General features: G+C 45.9%; 1 protein-coding gene across 2 annotated transcripts in view; it reads right to left on the bottom strand.

Annotated features, from left to right (window-relative positions):
• LY86 (lymphocyte antigen 86) overlaps positions 1-16,489 on the bottom strand; it is a 51,781-nt gene that overhangs the window by 20,039 nt on the left and 15,253 nt on the right. Inside the window, exons 2-3 of one of the 2 annotated variants that reach the window (XM_057699536.1) lie at positions 3,946-4,032; positions 2,573-2,701 (exon numbers count right to left, since the gene is read on the bottom strand). In XM_057699536.1, the coding sequence (XP_057555519.1) occupies positions 2,573-2,701; positions 3,946-4,032 (216 nt within the window). Of the gene's footprint in view, positions 1-2,572; positions 2,702-3,073; positions 3,164-3,945; positions 4,033-16,489 lie in introns of those variants that run through there. The other variant, XM_057699537.1, reaches the window with a different exon arrangement.

The raw sequence follows: 16,489 nt of genomic DNA, 5'->3' as shown, positions 1-16,489 counted from the left end.
TTCAAAGAACCTCAAGGCAATTGGGAAAGTCATCCTGTACTACATTTCCCTGGCTGCCTTGTTCCAACAGGCTGAATTCATTGGCAATGAACTCTACCCATCAGTTTCCTTGGCATTTTATATCTCCTTAATGCACCTTGGAAGACTTGTTTTGTGCATCTCTAACCCCTTCTAGTCCATCATGAATGTCCTTGAAGGCAGAAACCATTCTTCGTTCTTCTTCAGGCTCCCCGAAGTGCTTGGCACAGAGTAGGGACTTAGTTGGTGTGGAAGGAAGGAAGGAAGGAAGGAAGGAAGGAAGGAAGGAAGGAAGGGAGGGAGGAAGGAAGGAGGCGGGCATGAGACTGACTGTAGAGTGAGGGGTCTGGGACAGGAGTGGCCAAGGGCAGGTAGAAATGGTTAAATAGAGGCCAGCTCATGAACAGTTCATCGTGCAGGGTAAATACGTCAATGCACCCGATTAATCAGAAATATTTCCAGTAAGTTGAGAGAGGAAAATTGACTAATCATTCTACGATAGGTTAGCTAGGGCCTTAAAAATGTCCTGATTGGAAACAAAGTCCACTGGCCAGAAAGAGTTCTTAAATGATTATTTTAACAAACTCCTGGTCAAAAGGCACATTCATACATTTCGTTGTTTGTTCTTTAGCTCATTCATTCCTTAGACGCTAAGATCACGGGCTCTGGAGTCAGCCTGCCCAGGTTGAGGCCATGGGTCCCTTACCGGCTCTGTGATGGCACAAGGTCCTAAACTCTCTGTGCCTTGTTTTCTGCATCTATAGAGTGTTAATAGTACCAACTCTTGAGATTGGGGTAGGAAGTAAATGACTCACTGGATGGAAAGCTCTTAGAGCAGTGCCTGGTAGCAGTACTTAATAGCATTAGCTATGTCACTCTGTACGTGTGCTGTTCTCAGCACCCCTACGTACCAGCACATTCAAAATCCTGGGGCTAAAAAGATGAGATGATATCACCCCATCCACAGGAAGCACATAGCTTATTGGGGATGACAAGGGGGAATGAACGATTAGAGGCCAACATGGCAGGTGCTATAACAGTTCGGGGAGCAGAGGGGAGGGTGGCGAGGGAGGGCTGAGCTGAGGCTTGTCATCTGCACGTCACTGCCAAGACCACCTGGCTTCATCCAGCCTGTACTCCCTTAAATTCCCCGTTTTCTTGCACAAACCCCCCTTGTCTGCATCCCTTAGGATGGGAAGGTGACCTGAATTTCTTCTTGATCATTTGTTCAAAAAGCATAATGGGGTGATTTCTCTCTAGTTTTTTTTGAATGTGGAAACAGAGAAGTAGATGTTTGTGGACTGCGGGGTTAAGGGTCTGCTCCCCTTGGGCCAATGGGGATAGGAAGGAGGCCCTGGGAAGGGGGGATGAGAACAGCTTCTGGAGAAAGACAGTCACAGATCAGACCCAAGTTTTGGTTGCATAAACGGAGGCATATCAAGGCCTCAGTGAGGATGGTGGGTGAGGACAAGGAGGACGTGGGGGACAGGCCAGACGGGGGGCCCTGTGCTTTTCAGAGGTACGTACAGCAGAGGGTTGGGGGTTAGTCACTTGGAGAAAGAGGAGAAGATACGATGGGTTTCATGCTTCTGTACTTTGAGTCTAGATGCCTAATGTCCCCACTGGCCACTGACCCAAAGGCAACGACCGCAGTTCAACGGTGACATTTGGAAAGCTTCATTTTCCCCAGAGTCCATCTAGGAGACCCCGCCACTGAAGAGAAGCCTGGAAACATTTTGAATCTCAGTGGATTTGGGGAAGCTACCCGTTCCTTCTGTCACTAGTCATTTTTCACAAGGTGCCACCACCAACGGTAACAAGTTTCTCTTTGTCAACACCCGATGGGCACGTTTCATTTGATGTTCACGCTCGCCCTGGAAGGCAGGCCCTGCAGGATTGATGCCGACCGGGGCCCTGTGGGGCTCCTGGTCAAGGAGGGTTTTGTTTGTTTGTCCCCCATTTCTTTTACTCCAGCCTCCATGACCTTCCCTGAGTTTGCTAAGCAAGGGAGGAACAGGCACGACACCACCTGAGGCGAGATTAAGGGGACCAGAGGAGCTCATCAAGATTAGGAGACCTGATCACCTGAGACCCTGCACACACCCTCATCCTGGCAGCAACCCCACCCTTTTGAAACTTTGCAGAAGGAAGACGAATGCAAGACTGTTGCTGCCTTGATCCCTATCACACACCTCTGACCACCGGCCGACTATATACCCTCTCCCTATGCCCCAGGGAAGGGCGGCACAGTTCTTGAGGCGCTAGTCTACTGTGTTCCCCCTTTGCCTTGCAAAGAAATAAAGCCACTCTTCCTTTACCCTCCGTAACTCTGTCTCCACAGTTTGATTTGGCATTGGTGCACAGGCAGCCGAGATTTCGGCAACAGGATGGGCCGTGTGCTCATTTTCATACAACACGTGATGATCCATGAGGTTAAGCTCATTCACAGGGGAGGGGCAACCCAGACCCCGGCCTGGGTGTGCTGCCCTGAGCTGCAAGCTCCTGCCCTCCTTTCTCTGGGCCTCAACCAGCCATCAGCCAGCCAGACACCTACCTCCTTTCCTTCTTCCGCAGAAAGAAAACTTGGGTAGATCCACTTCGCAGACGGGGTAGGAGAAGTTAAGAACGGACAGTCCTTTACTGAAGAGAGCGATGTCCAGAAACAGCTCCTCGATGTCCTCTCCTGAAGGCAAAGGGAAGACCAGCGTTCCCGTTAGTGTGGGTTTTGCTGTGCTTCACAGCATTCACAATTCATAAAAGCATGAGCGGAAGGACGTTTTGTTTCCAGAAGGTGTGCAGGGAGCAGTTTTCTTTTTTGGTAAAACAGCACTTGGGCAACGCTACTGGGACAGCCCTAGGGTTGAAATGTGGCCTTTTCACACACTTCATCTGCTTGACTTGCTCCCCTGCCCTGATGCCGTGGCCCCCTGAATGCGATGGCTGGGGGCCTGGCTTCTACAGCTTCTCAGCTATGTAGTCCCAGGTGCCTCCCCTGAGAGCAGCGGGCTGTGGTCCAGCCTGCCTACCCCCACCACTGATGCGGGTCAGAGGTTACCCCGTTGTCGCACAGGAAGATGCCGGCTGCTCTGTAGGGCTGGCTTCTGACTCTCTGCCTTTTTCTCCATTCCTCCCTTTTACGCTCCACTCCCTCCTCCTTCTCGTCCTCTTTCTTCTCTCTCTGTGTCCCTAAAGCATTCACGGAGCTGCTGGTACAGAGCCCAGATACGGTGCAGGCTCTGGAAATATGAAGATGCGTGAGAGTTCCTGGCCTCCAGGAATGTTCCCCCCAGTTCTCTGGAAAGATTCCACATGCTCAGTTTATTAAATCCTTCTGCTCTGGTTTTGATGAAACTGTGTTAGAAAGGAGATACTCTAGCAGCTACAGCAATGTAATGACCAACTGTAATGACACGACGATGTAAAAACAAACAATCAGAAAGCATTCTGGCTCATTGATTGGGGGGGAAGGAAGAGATATTCCATGTCTTCACCTGTGTCAAGGTTTAAGAACTTCTATGAGCTATTTGGGGCATGAAATAATGCAAAGATAAACCCATGCTGCTGGTACCAGACTTGTTTGGGGCTGAGATAACTAAGCCGAAAAGGTCTCTCCTGAGCAGACATCAATAATTATGCTCAAAATATTTTCTTCTTTTTTGCTAGATATACTGATTCCAGGTGCTTATAGCATCCAAATGAGTGCCTAGGGTCTTTTCAGTACAAAAGCACAGCGTTAAATGAGAGTTCTGCTCTATCTGGATATTACCCAGAGAGAGAAATGAAAACGAAAATGGAACTAGAGTTGATTGCAGACAGTGATGGGGAGCAGGGGTTTAGCCAGCCACTACAGTAACTACGAGACACTGGGTGTGTGGGTCTGGAAGAGCTTGTGTAATGTTTCGTATTGTGTCAATAATTTTTACTTACTCAGTACAATTCCAAATCTGATGTTGACATTTGGTTTTAATTGTCTGGAACACTGGTCAACAGAAAAGCCAAAATCTTGTAATGGGTCTGCCGAGAAGAAAACAACAGATTAGGTGTGAGGACAGTGTATACGCTGCAAACTCATATTCAAAATGCACACCAATTCTATTATTTCTTTCCATGTGAACCACTACAACGAACTCAGCAACACATTGCCCAATATGCTTCTTGCCTAAGTCCATGATGCTTTCAACAGCCCCTCCCAGTCTCTGCAAAGTCAATGGCATATTTGCTCTGAAGGCAGGTCCCAGTCTGTGAAATGAGCATAGGGTCCTCATGGGTGGGTTCCATCGTTTTTTTTATTTCTTTGTTTTGTTTTTTTAATTTTTTGGCCACACTGCACGGCATGTGGGAGCTTAGTTCCCCTACCAGGGATCGAACCCATGCCCCCTGCAGTGAAAGCACGGAGTCTTAACCACTGGACCGCCAGGGAAATCGCAGGTAGGTTCCACCTTTGCTTGTTAAAACTTTTATTACTGTTTGAATTCTTTTATTTCCTGAACTTCTGGCCTTAAAATTGATTGCATCAAACATTTCTCAAAGCATTTCATATTATAATTCAAACAGGAAAATATGTGCAGATTTTCAAAGTTAATACCTTCCTTTATCTTCCCATCCCACCCCATTCAATGTAGTAATAGTTTCCGAATATCCCACTATGTGCAAGTTATCATGCTAGAAATAAAGACTACAAAAATACTTCTTACACATAATTTCTGCTCATTCAGAAAGCTCCAATGGCTCCCCTACGCCTTAGGAGAGAGTCAAGGAATGTTCTACTGGCCCCACCTTCTGTAAAACACATCACAAGTCCACCTTCCATTCCCAGAGATCCGGGTGGCAACGACAGCACCACCTGGCAAATTCTCCAGCAAGTTCCAGGCACTTTCTCTTGTTTCTAATGGTCTGATCCCTTCGGGCCATTTCTAAATACTAAAGTCACTCATTCCCATCTTCTTTATGAAGGCTTCCCTGACAGTCCTTCAAATATTCTTTTGCTTCTCTGAATTCTTCAGTTATGTCTGAAATACTTTTTAAAGCGTACAAGCGTGTATGACTTTGTACCTTACTTTCTGACTTGTCCCACTATGATTAATCTAAACACAGAACTCCTGAAAGACAAGATCCAGTGTTTGTTTTGTTGTGTTGTTTTGTTTTCCATTTCCGCTTCCTTTATATTTCCCACTGGGCCCCAGAGAGCACAGCTGATGTTAACTCAGGGTCTATGTTGTATGAGTCCCCGAACCGGGCACTTCATGAGTCTCCCACTTACGTCTTCAGCCTCCCCAGTGCCTAGCACACACACACACAGTAGGCACTCCATAAATGCACATGGTGAGGGGACGAATGGGCCATGTATTAAACGACCGTCTCTCAGCTCCAATCCAGCCTTTAGGGCTCTGCTCTGGGAAGCTGGGGGCTCTCTGCAATTACGTTTCTTTTTCTCCACCTGCCAGAGATGTGCCAGAGGGAGACTGGGGCCACGTGGGAGAAGGACTTGCTCCTTCTCACATGCTGCGGATGCTTGAGTGTATCACCTGGTGATGGCCTATCACCCTGGCAGTGGCAATTGGTTCCAGTGTCCAGCTCTCTCTTGCACCTTCCTGGAATCAGCCGAGGCTCAGCTCTATGGCCTCTAGGCTTTGGTGACGATGGTACCTTGGAGGCCATCACCCCTTCTCCAGCCGCCTGCATCTCAGCTCCTCTGGCTCTTCTTTTAAGCGTCCGGCTTCTAACAACCCCACACTCTGTCCTCTGCTCACAGCCCTCGGGTGGTAGCTGATACCTCACTGTTTCTTTTTGCTTTTCTGGTTCTCTAACAACTACTTAACCAATACCCTGTATTAAATTTTCTCTGTTGAAATGACTGGCATTGTCTCTGAATTCCTGACCAGACCTAGACTGGTAGAATGAATGACAATCTTGAGAGACAGGCACTATTCTCCTTGCTTCACAGTTGGGAAAATAAAGTCTCAGAAAGGTGGTGTTGACTTACCTAGGTTCAAGAACTAGAAAGTGGCAGAGTAAAGATTCAAACCCAGACTTAAAGACAATTAAATAAAAAGTTGCCACCCCATATTGCACAGAGACATTCACAAAGTAGAACCTTGAAGACATACATTCATCATCTGACTAGTAAGATTTCCTGGAATATTTTACATGCAGGCACAGGACATCCAGCAGTTCTGTTTCATAACTGGTTTCAATTTCAGCTTAGCTATGAGCTCACATTTGTCAATGGGAGTGTTCCAGACAGTTTAATCGTCCACTTTGCTGACCTGGAAGATACATAATTGTCTGTGGTGTCTGCCATGGAAATGATCACTAGGCTATTCAGCTTTGCACCAACCTAGGTGCATTTTTGTTTGATCAAACCCCCTATAATCTGGTCACTAATTTTACTGGAGGGAAAAGACATTTTCTGTTATGTTCATTTCACTTCTTCATCAGCATCTTTGTGCCATTCCCGGGTTTCTTTCAGCTTGGAACATGGGAGCATCGGGTAAGGGGACAATTGTTCCTGCTACATATTTGGCCCTCAGTCTTGAAAAAGAGGCCAACTAATAGATGTTTAGGAAAGTGCATCCTCAAATTGTGAACAAATGTAAGTTGTGATCTGAGGAAAGAGAAAAGAGGCTAAGCATGTGTCTCTTAGCTAATTAGCAGGTACAAAATTATACTGTGCTTATCAATATTTTAAAGATATAGAAGGAGAGAATAAACTAAGGGCAGGAGAAGGCAATAAAACATCTCCCTGGTACTGGAAAAATATTATTGTCAGGAAAATAATCTTAATAAGGAACAAAGTCACAAAGAAAGCAGCGGGTTGCTTCTCTCTGAGGATGTGAATGTAAAAACAGAAAGACTGCTGAAAAAGTGCTTAGGGCTTTGGTGATCTTTCTTAGCAGTTATTTCAATTTTATATTTGAGAGAAAATTTTATATTTGAGAGTGAATTTTATATTTGAGAGTGAATATGCACTTTGCAGTTATCTTGGGGAAAATGACATCTGTTCCTCCCATCCCCAGGCCCACTCCTCACGCACTTACAGCCTTTCCTCTACTGACTGGTGTTTTCACTTGGGCACCTAGCATGCTCTACACTATACTATATTTTCTGGTAAACCTCTACCAGATGCTTCAAGGCAGGCTCCCTAGCCTCAGGGCCCAGCATAATATCTTAAGATTATACTAAGTAGTGGTTTGTTGAATGAATAATAGGTTATATGTAATCAACTTGTGCAGAACTTTAAAGCTGGATTTCTCAGCCTTGCCACTACTGACATTTTGGGTCAGAAGTCCCTTTTTGGGGGTGCTGCCCTGTGCAGCAACGCCTCTATCCACTAGATACCAGTAGCATCCTAGTGCCAATTCCAACCAAAAAACGAGACGTTGCCAAATAACCCCTGGGGGCCAAACTCGCCTGGTGGAGAACCATTGCTTTAAAGAATTGCTTTCTCAATTGCCAGACAAATGCCTCAGAATCACCTACCTGTGCTATGCAGCAGCTTCCCACTAGCCATCTATTTTACATTTGGTCGCGTATATATGTCAATGCTACTCTCTCACTTAGTCCCAGCTTCTTCCCCCCACCCCCTCCCCATGTCCTCAAGTCTGTTCTCTACAACTGTGTCTTTATTCTTCCCCTGCCACTGGGTCCATCAGTACCATTTTTTTAGATTCCATATCAAATTGGTGCTTGGTGATAACCTAGAGGGATGGGATAGGGAAGGTGGGAGGGAGGCTTAAGAGGGAGGGGATATGGGGATATATGTGTAAATACAGCTGATTCATTTTGCTGTACAGCAGAAACTGGCACAACAGTGTGAAGAAATTATACTCCAATAAAGATCTGAGAAAAAAGTGATAATCAGAAAAAAGAAAAAAAAAGAATCACCTACCAAAATCGGACAGTGAGTTGCATTTTTAAAGGTGTTCTCCTTACACAGTATGAGAATTGACTAGGGGAAAGGGGGCAGGGATTTTTCCTTGGACACTTGCCTCAGGTAATTTTGACCACATCTAAACTGGATTATCTGAATTTGGACCTTCTGAAGGAACAAGATTGGAAAGTTATTGAGAGTTGGTGTTCCTGGGCTTCCAGGGCAGAGATAAATGTTTCTTCCAGACACTTCATTGTATAGCAGCCAATGAGCTGAGGAAAGAGGCAACGCTTCATGGTGAAATATATGATCTGTTCATTGAAAATATTTTTTCCTTAGCCTGTAAGCTATACCCCCTTTTTGTCCGTTCTGTCTTCACCTATGGCTTCTGCCCAAGAGAGGCTGGTAGTTATAGCTGGTGAGCCTGACGTGCCCCAAGCTGCCCTGCTGTCCGCACGCCCGGGAGACAGGTGCACCTGGAAGGCAGGCTCCTCCAAACAGCTGACAGTAAATCCCTCAAGGTGGCGGTTGGGGAGGAGGCTGGGGAAGCCGCCAGCCCCATCTGCCTTCCTGCTAAGGGCAATGACAGTCACATGGGTCCTGGAACTGTTCTGTGCTCCTTCCTGGAGTAGAATAGACTTAGATAAACGGATGGGGCTTAGTGTGTGCTGTGTCTTCACACATCTCAGCTGCAGAGCCATCCTTGGACCTTAAGTTCTGTTGGTGGCTTGTGCTCTGTTGAGTGGGGCTGAACCCGGGTGGTCTTCCTGGAGATGATGACGGGCTTGCCTGGGGTATTTCTGGCCAGAGTTGGGCTCTCAACTAGAGTCAGGAGGAAGAAAAAAACCCCAGCATCTGAAAGTGCAGTTCCTCCCCGAGGATGGTGGGATCGAGAGCCAGATGGGGCCAGAAGCCGACGTGTCTCAGGCAAGCCACGTGTCCCCGAGTCCTCAGGACCATGGCTGTTGCTCTGCGCCCTGCGTCCATCCTCTGTGTGGCTGGTTGGGTGGCTTGAGGGACAGAGGAGGGGCCAGCTCTCGTGCTGCTAGTCCTGTTTTCCATCTTTCAGAGCTCTGCGTGAAATATGGAACTTTGTGTTTTTGAAATTATTATATTCTCACAGGAAGTTGCAAAAAGCTACAGGGACGTTTCAGGTACCTTTCACCCAGGTTCCCCCCATGGCGACATCTTACATATAGTACAACATCAAAGCGAGGAGATCGATGTGGGTGCAACCCATGGAGCTTGTTCAGATTTTACTAGTTTTACTTCCACTTGTGCATGTGTGCGTGTGTGCGCGTGTGTGCATATGTGCGAGTGCGTGTGCGTGTGTGTGCACATGTGTTTGCAGTTCTATCGCTTAGGTTTTAAAACCATTGTAAAGTGGGTGAAGCGTTGGCTTTCCCGCTCCCATGGGAGGGTAGAATTCTGACAGCAGTGTCACCCTGAAAAAGAGCCAACATCCCTCCAGCCTCACCTCTACCAGCCTTCCCCACGCTCACGTCCAAGTTCATGCAAGGTTGTCCTTGCCCTTCCTGCTACATGAAGGTAGTCTCTCTCCTTCTCCCTCCCTCCCCTTCCCTCTTTCCCGGAGCCCCCTTCCAGCACTTAGGTGGGCTACACCCTGTGGCCCAGAGTGCTGACTTTCTTCTAACATCCCTTAGCCCACAGGGCTTTAGCAGCTGGTGTTGCTTCTGTTGGCAGAAAACAGGCTGCTCCAGGTGTGTTAGATATCACAAGGCACGTTTCATAGCACGGCTTGCAATAGAGGCACGACCTGGGGAGGGTAGAGGACAACAGAGATGGGGGAGGGGTTTACTGGCAGCACCTCGCTCAGGTGCACTGGTGAAACTGACTCTAATAGTTTATGGAGAGAAGAAAAACTTGGGCACACAGAACGGGAGCAAAGCTGGTCAGCTTCTGATTGCTTAGTAAAATCGCACTGGATAGCTTCTTGTCATTTAATAAAACCTGACAGATTATAGTTCCCCAGAGAAACAGAAGCAATGGAATAGATATAGATAGATGATAGCTAGCTAGCTAGCTGTAGACATAGATACAACACACAGAGGGTATATATCATCTATATATATAGAATATATCTATCATCTATGAGACACTTAATCTAAGGAATTGACTCGTATGATAAGGGTTGGGGAAGCAGCTGACAAGTCTGAACTCTGCAGGGCAGGCCAGCAGGCCGGAGACTCAGGGTGGGTTTCTATGTTGCAGTCTTGAGACTGAATTGCTTCTTCTTCAGGAACTCTCAGTCTGAAGACCTTCAGCTGATTGGATGAGGCCCACACACGTGACGGAGGTTTATATGCTCTACTCAAAGTCTACTGACTGTAAATGTTAACCACCTCCAAAGATGCCGTCATAGCACGTCTTGACCAAACAGTTGGGCACTGGAGCCTAGCTGAGTTGACGCACACAATTCACCATCCCGGGGGCCTTTTGTGCCATACGCCCGAATCCTCAACAGTCCTTCCAATTGTGTTCACAGTCCTTAATGTTCTTATATGGTCAACAGTTAGCTTGAGCTCCAAATGCCTCTAAATGACCCCGTATGTTTAGGGGATGGATTTATTGAGCCCCTACCAGTGGCAGGGACTATGCTGAGGGCTTGGGATACAGAGATGAGAGAAAGCCAGCTTAGTTTCCAGGAGTATCATAGATAGGGCCGGCCTGCTCCGGGGAAGCAGAGTGAGCCAGAAACTGCCTGGGGGGCCTTGACGATTCTAGAGGTAGAGGGTGATCTGATCTGTGCTTTGGGGGCTTGCAATGATTTCTCTCCTTTCTCTCCAAACCCTGACCTCTCTGGGAAATGTTACCTTGTCCCACCAGCTTCTTTCTCTCTGTCCCTGTGAACTTATACTCTATGCCACTTATTTAGCATAGGCTACCTAGTACTTATACTACATGCTCAGTATCTTATATGATAATGCATTGCCTCCTCAACCAAGGTCAGGCCCTCGGGAGCAGGACTTTTATATATTGTTCTATTATATCCTCTTATATCTTTAGTTCCTCTCCCCTTCATTGCGTCTGACCTCACGTACTTCCAGGGCAGGTGCTCACTCAGAGCTGCAGGGTAAATGGCTCTCGCTGGATTCTCTACCTTTTGAAAATGTTTACCTCTATCTGCAGCATGAAAATCAATTTGGACAATTTCCAGTAAATGAGGGAGGTCTGGATCTCATGGAGGAAAACATTGTTTGTCTCTCTCCTGCCTTTTGTATCTTCACAATCCAGCCCAACCACTCGTTTCTCTAGGATGCCCTGGAGTTTCCTGGTCTGTCCTTCCTACAGTCTCTCACGCATGGCTCACTCTGTACATCTTCATCACACCTTTATCATCATGAAGTACGGGAATTATTGCTGGTTTGCATCTCTCGGGGTAGACGATACTAGGGTATAAACTGTGGAGGTTAGGAACTCTGTTTTTTTATCCATCTTCAGATAACCAGCATCTAGTACCGGACATGCCCATGAATCTCAGCTGGTTGGACAAACGGATGAAAATAAGAGAAGGTTGGGCAGTTTGACGACACCAGGAGGAAAGCTGGGCTTTCATGTCCAGCTGTGAGGGCTGCCAGCGTTTTGAAGCCAGTGACTGCTTTCCCCAGCCCCACCGCTGGAAGGCTCTTTGGAAAGGTGTTAGTGCATGTGAACTGCATCATCATAACAACAGGGGTATTTGCTTTGGCACTTAGGATGGAGTTTCTGAGTGTGGTTAAAAATCTAGGCCCAGGCCAAATACTAGCAGATGTCCCTCTGCTGTCTTTCAGAATTCTTTTCCAGATAAAACAAAATAAACAGATCTTGCTTTTGACTTCTTCCTTTAGGTTGGGTGATTACCAGTTCTTCAAGCTTGTGCTCTGTTTACAATACTGGCCTAGTTGTGCATGGGTCTGAAAGTTTGCCGTCTTACATTTGCAGGATTTTGATGGGGGTGTTTTAATTTTCTTGTATGATTCCAAGGATAACATTCAAGGGTCCTTATGGATCCCTTAAAAAAAAGGATGTTGGGGAAGGCGTCGGTGAGAAGCCATTGCTGGAAATCCGTTACCATGGCAACACAAATTAATTTCCTCTCTTCTGTCCTTGATGCGCTGTGGTGTGTTCCTTTCCCCCTTCCCTCATCCTCCTCCCCTGCCATTGAAGAGGAAGAAATGACTTACAAGGTGGTAAATGTATTCTAGCTAGTTGTTCTATTATTTCCTGATCTCTCTTTTTTTTTCCACCTGTCAAATCTTATTACTACAGAATACCGCGGCAAAGCTCCCCGATGGGCCATTATGTTTCAAATAATAGTAGTTCTGCCACCAATTCCAGTCTCCTTGGTCAGCATTTCATTGGGAATTGACTCACACAGAAAAGTCGGGTATATGATCTGGCTTTTTGTTTCTTCAGCTTGGATATGTAGAGTGGCTGTTCACAATGTTTAACCTGGTTCCTGATATCAAACACAACCAAAATGCGATGAGAACCATCAAACACAGAGGGCAAGAGCTTCTGCACCCTGCAGGCTGCCTGGTAATCTTAGTGAATGCATTTTTGAGTGTGCAGGTAGGTTTGGGCTGCTAAATTCAAAATTCTGGAAACCTCACCTTGTCTGCTTCTAACTACGAAAGTAATGTGATTCACTAGATTTCGGTGTTGATGCAGAAGGGATGTGAACCTGCATCCTCCTTTGGCCTCTGATTTCTACCCCCTAGGAATAACCTGAGTTTGGCTTCCGTGAGCTTAGGAGGAGATGATTTTTTGTATCATAATATACAAATTAGAGACCAAAAAGAGAAATGGCAATGAAGATGAGCGTTCATCTAAGACACCTCGCCTAATGTCTCAAGGAAAGTAACGTCCCATTTGAGGCTATTAAGATTGATATTTTGCATCTCAAGAGTAGATTGACAATAAACACGGGATGCACAGTATTATTGTGTTACCAAGGGGGTATCATGGTGCCACATAGAATCTTAACATGAGGGTGCAAGCAAACTTGAACTCGTCTTATAGGTGACCGTGCATCTTAGTGGCTAGAGAATGGGAATTGCAACTTAGCTTCTCATTCATGTTGCTGAGTGCCTGACACATGGCAGGCAGAGCACTAGGCCTTCGGGATACAAAGACCAGAACAGGCTTCTGCTGTCATCTGGAGTACAATGCTCCCGTCACCTAATGACCATACTGCACGACCAAAACATGAACTCAACAAAAGATACATGCCTACTCTAAGTCTCTCATTTTATAGTCAACATAGAGTCGTACGGTCTTCTGTGTGCAGGACGTGTCTCCCATGCACTCACTCCACCCTACCTGGCCTGACCCCTTTGCCGCTTAAACTCTATCTTAGTGACGGTGCTGCTGTCCACTCCTTCACCCTTCAAGACACAGACACAAAGAACCTTTCCGGTGCTATGCTTTGATGATCACTCACCTCCCCTGCCTTACCCCAGCAACCACGAATCTCTTCGCTGGCAATACGATTTTGTCGCCTTGAGAGTGTTATACAAATGGAACCATACAGTATGTATGCTTTCTTATTAACTTGTCATGTATATATATTACATTGACGTATAACAGACTTACAATATTATATTAGTTTCCAGTGTATAGCATAGTGAGTCAATATTTTTATACATTACAAAGTGATCACCACACATGCAACCTTTTGAGACTGGATTTTTTTTCATTCTCCAAAGTGCCCTGGAGACCCATCCAGATGGTTGTGTGTCTTAGTAGCTCGTTCGTTTTTGTGGCTGAGTTGTTTTCCACAAGGTGGCTGTTTCACAGCTTGTGTAACCACTCACTTGTTGAAGGACATCTGACCAGTTTGGGCCTATTACAAACAAAGCGGTTGTGATCTTTCATGTGCAGGTATTTGTATGAACACAGTCTTCATTTCTCTGGGAGAAATACCACGGATGAGGTTGCTGGGTTATATGGTACGTGTATGTTTGGTTTTTATAAGAACAGCCCTTTTTGCAGAGTGGCTGTGAATCTTACATTCCCTCCAGCATTCCCTCTTGAGAGAAACGCTTGCCCAAGAAGCTTGTTCCCTGGGAGGAATCAAGAGAGGGACTTGCAGTCAATGTGAGGTTGACAACTTCTATGCCCACTCAGCTTTCAAGGTTCAGGCAAAACTCCCTCCACAACCTGAGGTGGATGTTCCCAGGTACAATCAAATCCTATGAGCCGTGAGATGCGCACACAGCGGCGGCTAATTGTTGTCAATATCTCTCTGGGGAGGGCGGCTTGGATGACCAGCTATGATGGGAGTTTCCTTCCTTAACACCCCCTTCCCTCCCAGTGCAGTGTTCGGGACCACCGAGGCAGATTTGGCCACACTCTGTCACATGTAGGCCCGCAGAACAAGTGCTAATTTTTAAGACTTGCTTCCCTAGTGCTTAGGGAATGAGATCAACTTACCATGCATTTCTTCCCCCTTGAGTACTGCTCTCCCTACACTTGGTAACAAATTGTCCACTGCTGCCTCCAACTCCTCCCCACACCCCCAGAGTCACACAAGGAAACATCAATTTACACTTTTCCTAGGAAGCAAGCCTATTGATGGAGCTGATGGTTTGTCTTCATCTGTCCTTCGTCTGTTGGGCTGTCATAACAAAATACCACAGATTGGGTGGCTTACATGACAAAGAAACATTTATTTCTCACAGTTCTGGGGGCTGGGGGGTCCAAGATGAGGATGCTGGCTGATTGGGTTCCTGGTGGGAGCCCTTCTCCTGGTCTGCAGACTTCTCCATGTGTCCTCATATGGCAGAGACATGGAGAGCATGTGCTCTGGTCTCCTCCTCCTAGAAGGACACTAATTCCATCATGGGGCCCCACCCTCATGGCCTCATCTAAGCCTAACTACCTCCCAAAGGCCTCACCTCCAAATACTATCACGTTGGGGTTTAGAGCTTCAGCATATGAAATCTGGGGAGACACATTCAGTTCATAACATGTGTAAAGACCCTCCTCTTCCTGTCAGCAGTCAGCAACAGAGAGTGGCACTGCTTCTGAGCACAACCACCCTGATATAGAATGAGCACGAGTGCCCCACAGAAGGCACTGGAAGGGAGAAGAAGCCTTCAAGGCGGATCACAGACGCATTCTTCATCAGAGAATAAGAAGCACATATCTCCAGAGTATGAAATCGACTCTTCCTAAAGATACCATGGAGATTTCCTGAGAAGGTGGGGTGGGTACCCAGTGGGAGTTTCTACCAGGATGTGTCTTGTACTGCAATCAGGGAAGCAGAATTCCTCATTCCCAGAACCAGCTCACCACTGCTTCCTGCATCTCTCACGTTAGGAGATGGAGCCAGAATGAGTCTGCTGGATGTCCCAACTGTAAAGTAGAGCTCCCCCTGATGGGGAGGAGGGGATGTTTCTCATTTGTGCATCATGGCCCACCCAGGAACAGGATCCCGTGGCATGCATGACATAGGTCTACAAGCACCCGCTGGCCGATGCTGGAGGAGAAAAGAACCAGCTGCCTTTGGTTTGGACCCTCTGTCAGCAACACAAATTCTTAATTAAGAAAGGACTCATTTCTCTGCTGCCTGAGTCAACACAATCCTATTATATTTCCCTCCTGTTTAGAGGATTAAAAATACTTTTGCTAAAATTATAAGAAAGAATTCTGTTGGAAGAGAGCAAACTGACATGAAAAATAAGATGGGAAACCTGACTTCAGATTAATAAATGAGAGTCATGCACTTACTGAATAACCACAGACTTCCTGCCCCCACTGACCTACACACAAGTTCAATGTAGCTCGTGAGTTGATCACAGCAAAGTTTCAAGCAGACCTGACTCAACACCTCACCCGTCTCCTTCACGCCATCACTGGAACCATTTGGATATCGTTCAGCCTCTTTTTTTGCCATCTGTTCATGTGTTTTCAGAACATAGCATTTAAAAACTGTTATTGTATGGAAACATTACTAGACAAAACTGGTGAAACTAGAGAAATTCTTCTACATACCTTTGCCCAGGCTTAAGCTTCAGAGAAATGGAAAGAAAAGTCCTGGGTTAGGAAGCTTTTTCTGACATCAGGAGACATAAATCATAGATGCTCAAAAGAGTTTGTAATTGTGAAAAATTGGAAGCAACCGAAATGTTTATTACAAGGAGAATGTATATAATTGTAGTCTATGCAAATAATGATATTCTCTACAGCCGTGAAAATGAATTAACCAAAGCTACACATGCCAGCTATCTCTTGGAATAATGTAATGCACTGATTTCAAAATAAATTGTTAATTCAACTCTAATTCCAATAAATTTTAGGTTAGGTTTTTCATGTTGACAGTCATATTGTATGCATATAATAATATTTCTTATCCTCTTTCCAAATCCTTAACATTTTATTTCCTATGGTGGCGAGGGCCTTCAGTGCCATGTTGAATAGAAGAGGTGATGGTGGGCACTTTTGTCTGGTTTTTGGTCTTAAAGGGAATGCTTCCAATGTTTTACCATTAAATGTGATGCTCACTGTAGATCTGTATTTTATGTATATTTCTTTAAAGAGCAGACGACTGATTTTTAAAATTCAATCTGGCAGATCCTCAAAAAATTAAAAATAGAA

Source organism: Hippopotamus amphibius, chromosome 11 (assembly GCF_030028045.1).
Source record: "Hippopotamus amphibius kiboko isolate mHipAmp2 chromosome 11, mHipAmp2.hap2, whole genome shotgun sequence".
NCBI classification, from domain to species: Eukaryota; Metazoa; Chordata; class Mammalia; order Artiodactyla; family Hippopotamidae; genus Hippopotamus; species Hippopotamus amphibius.
This window is presented reverse-complemented; position numbering and strand designations above follow the sequence as displayed.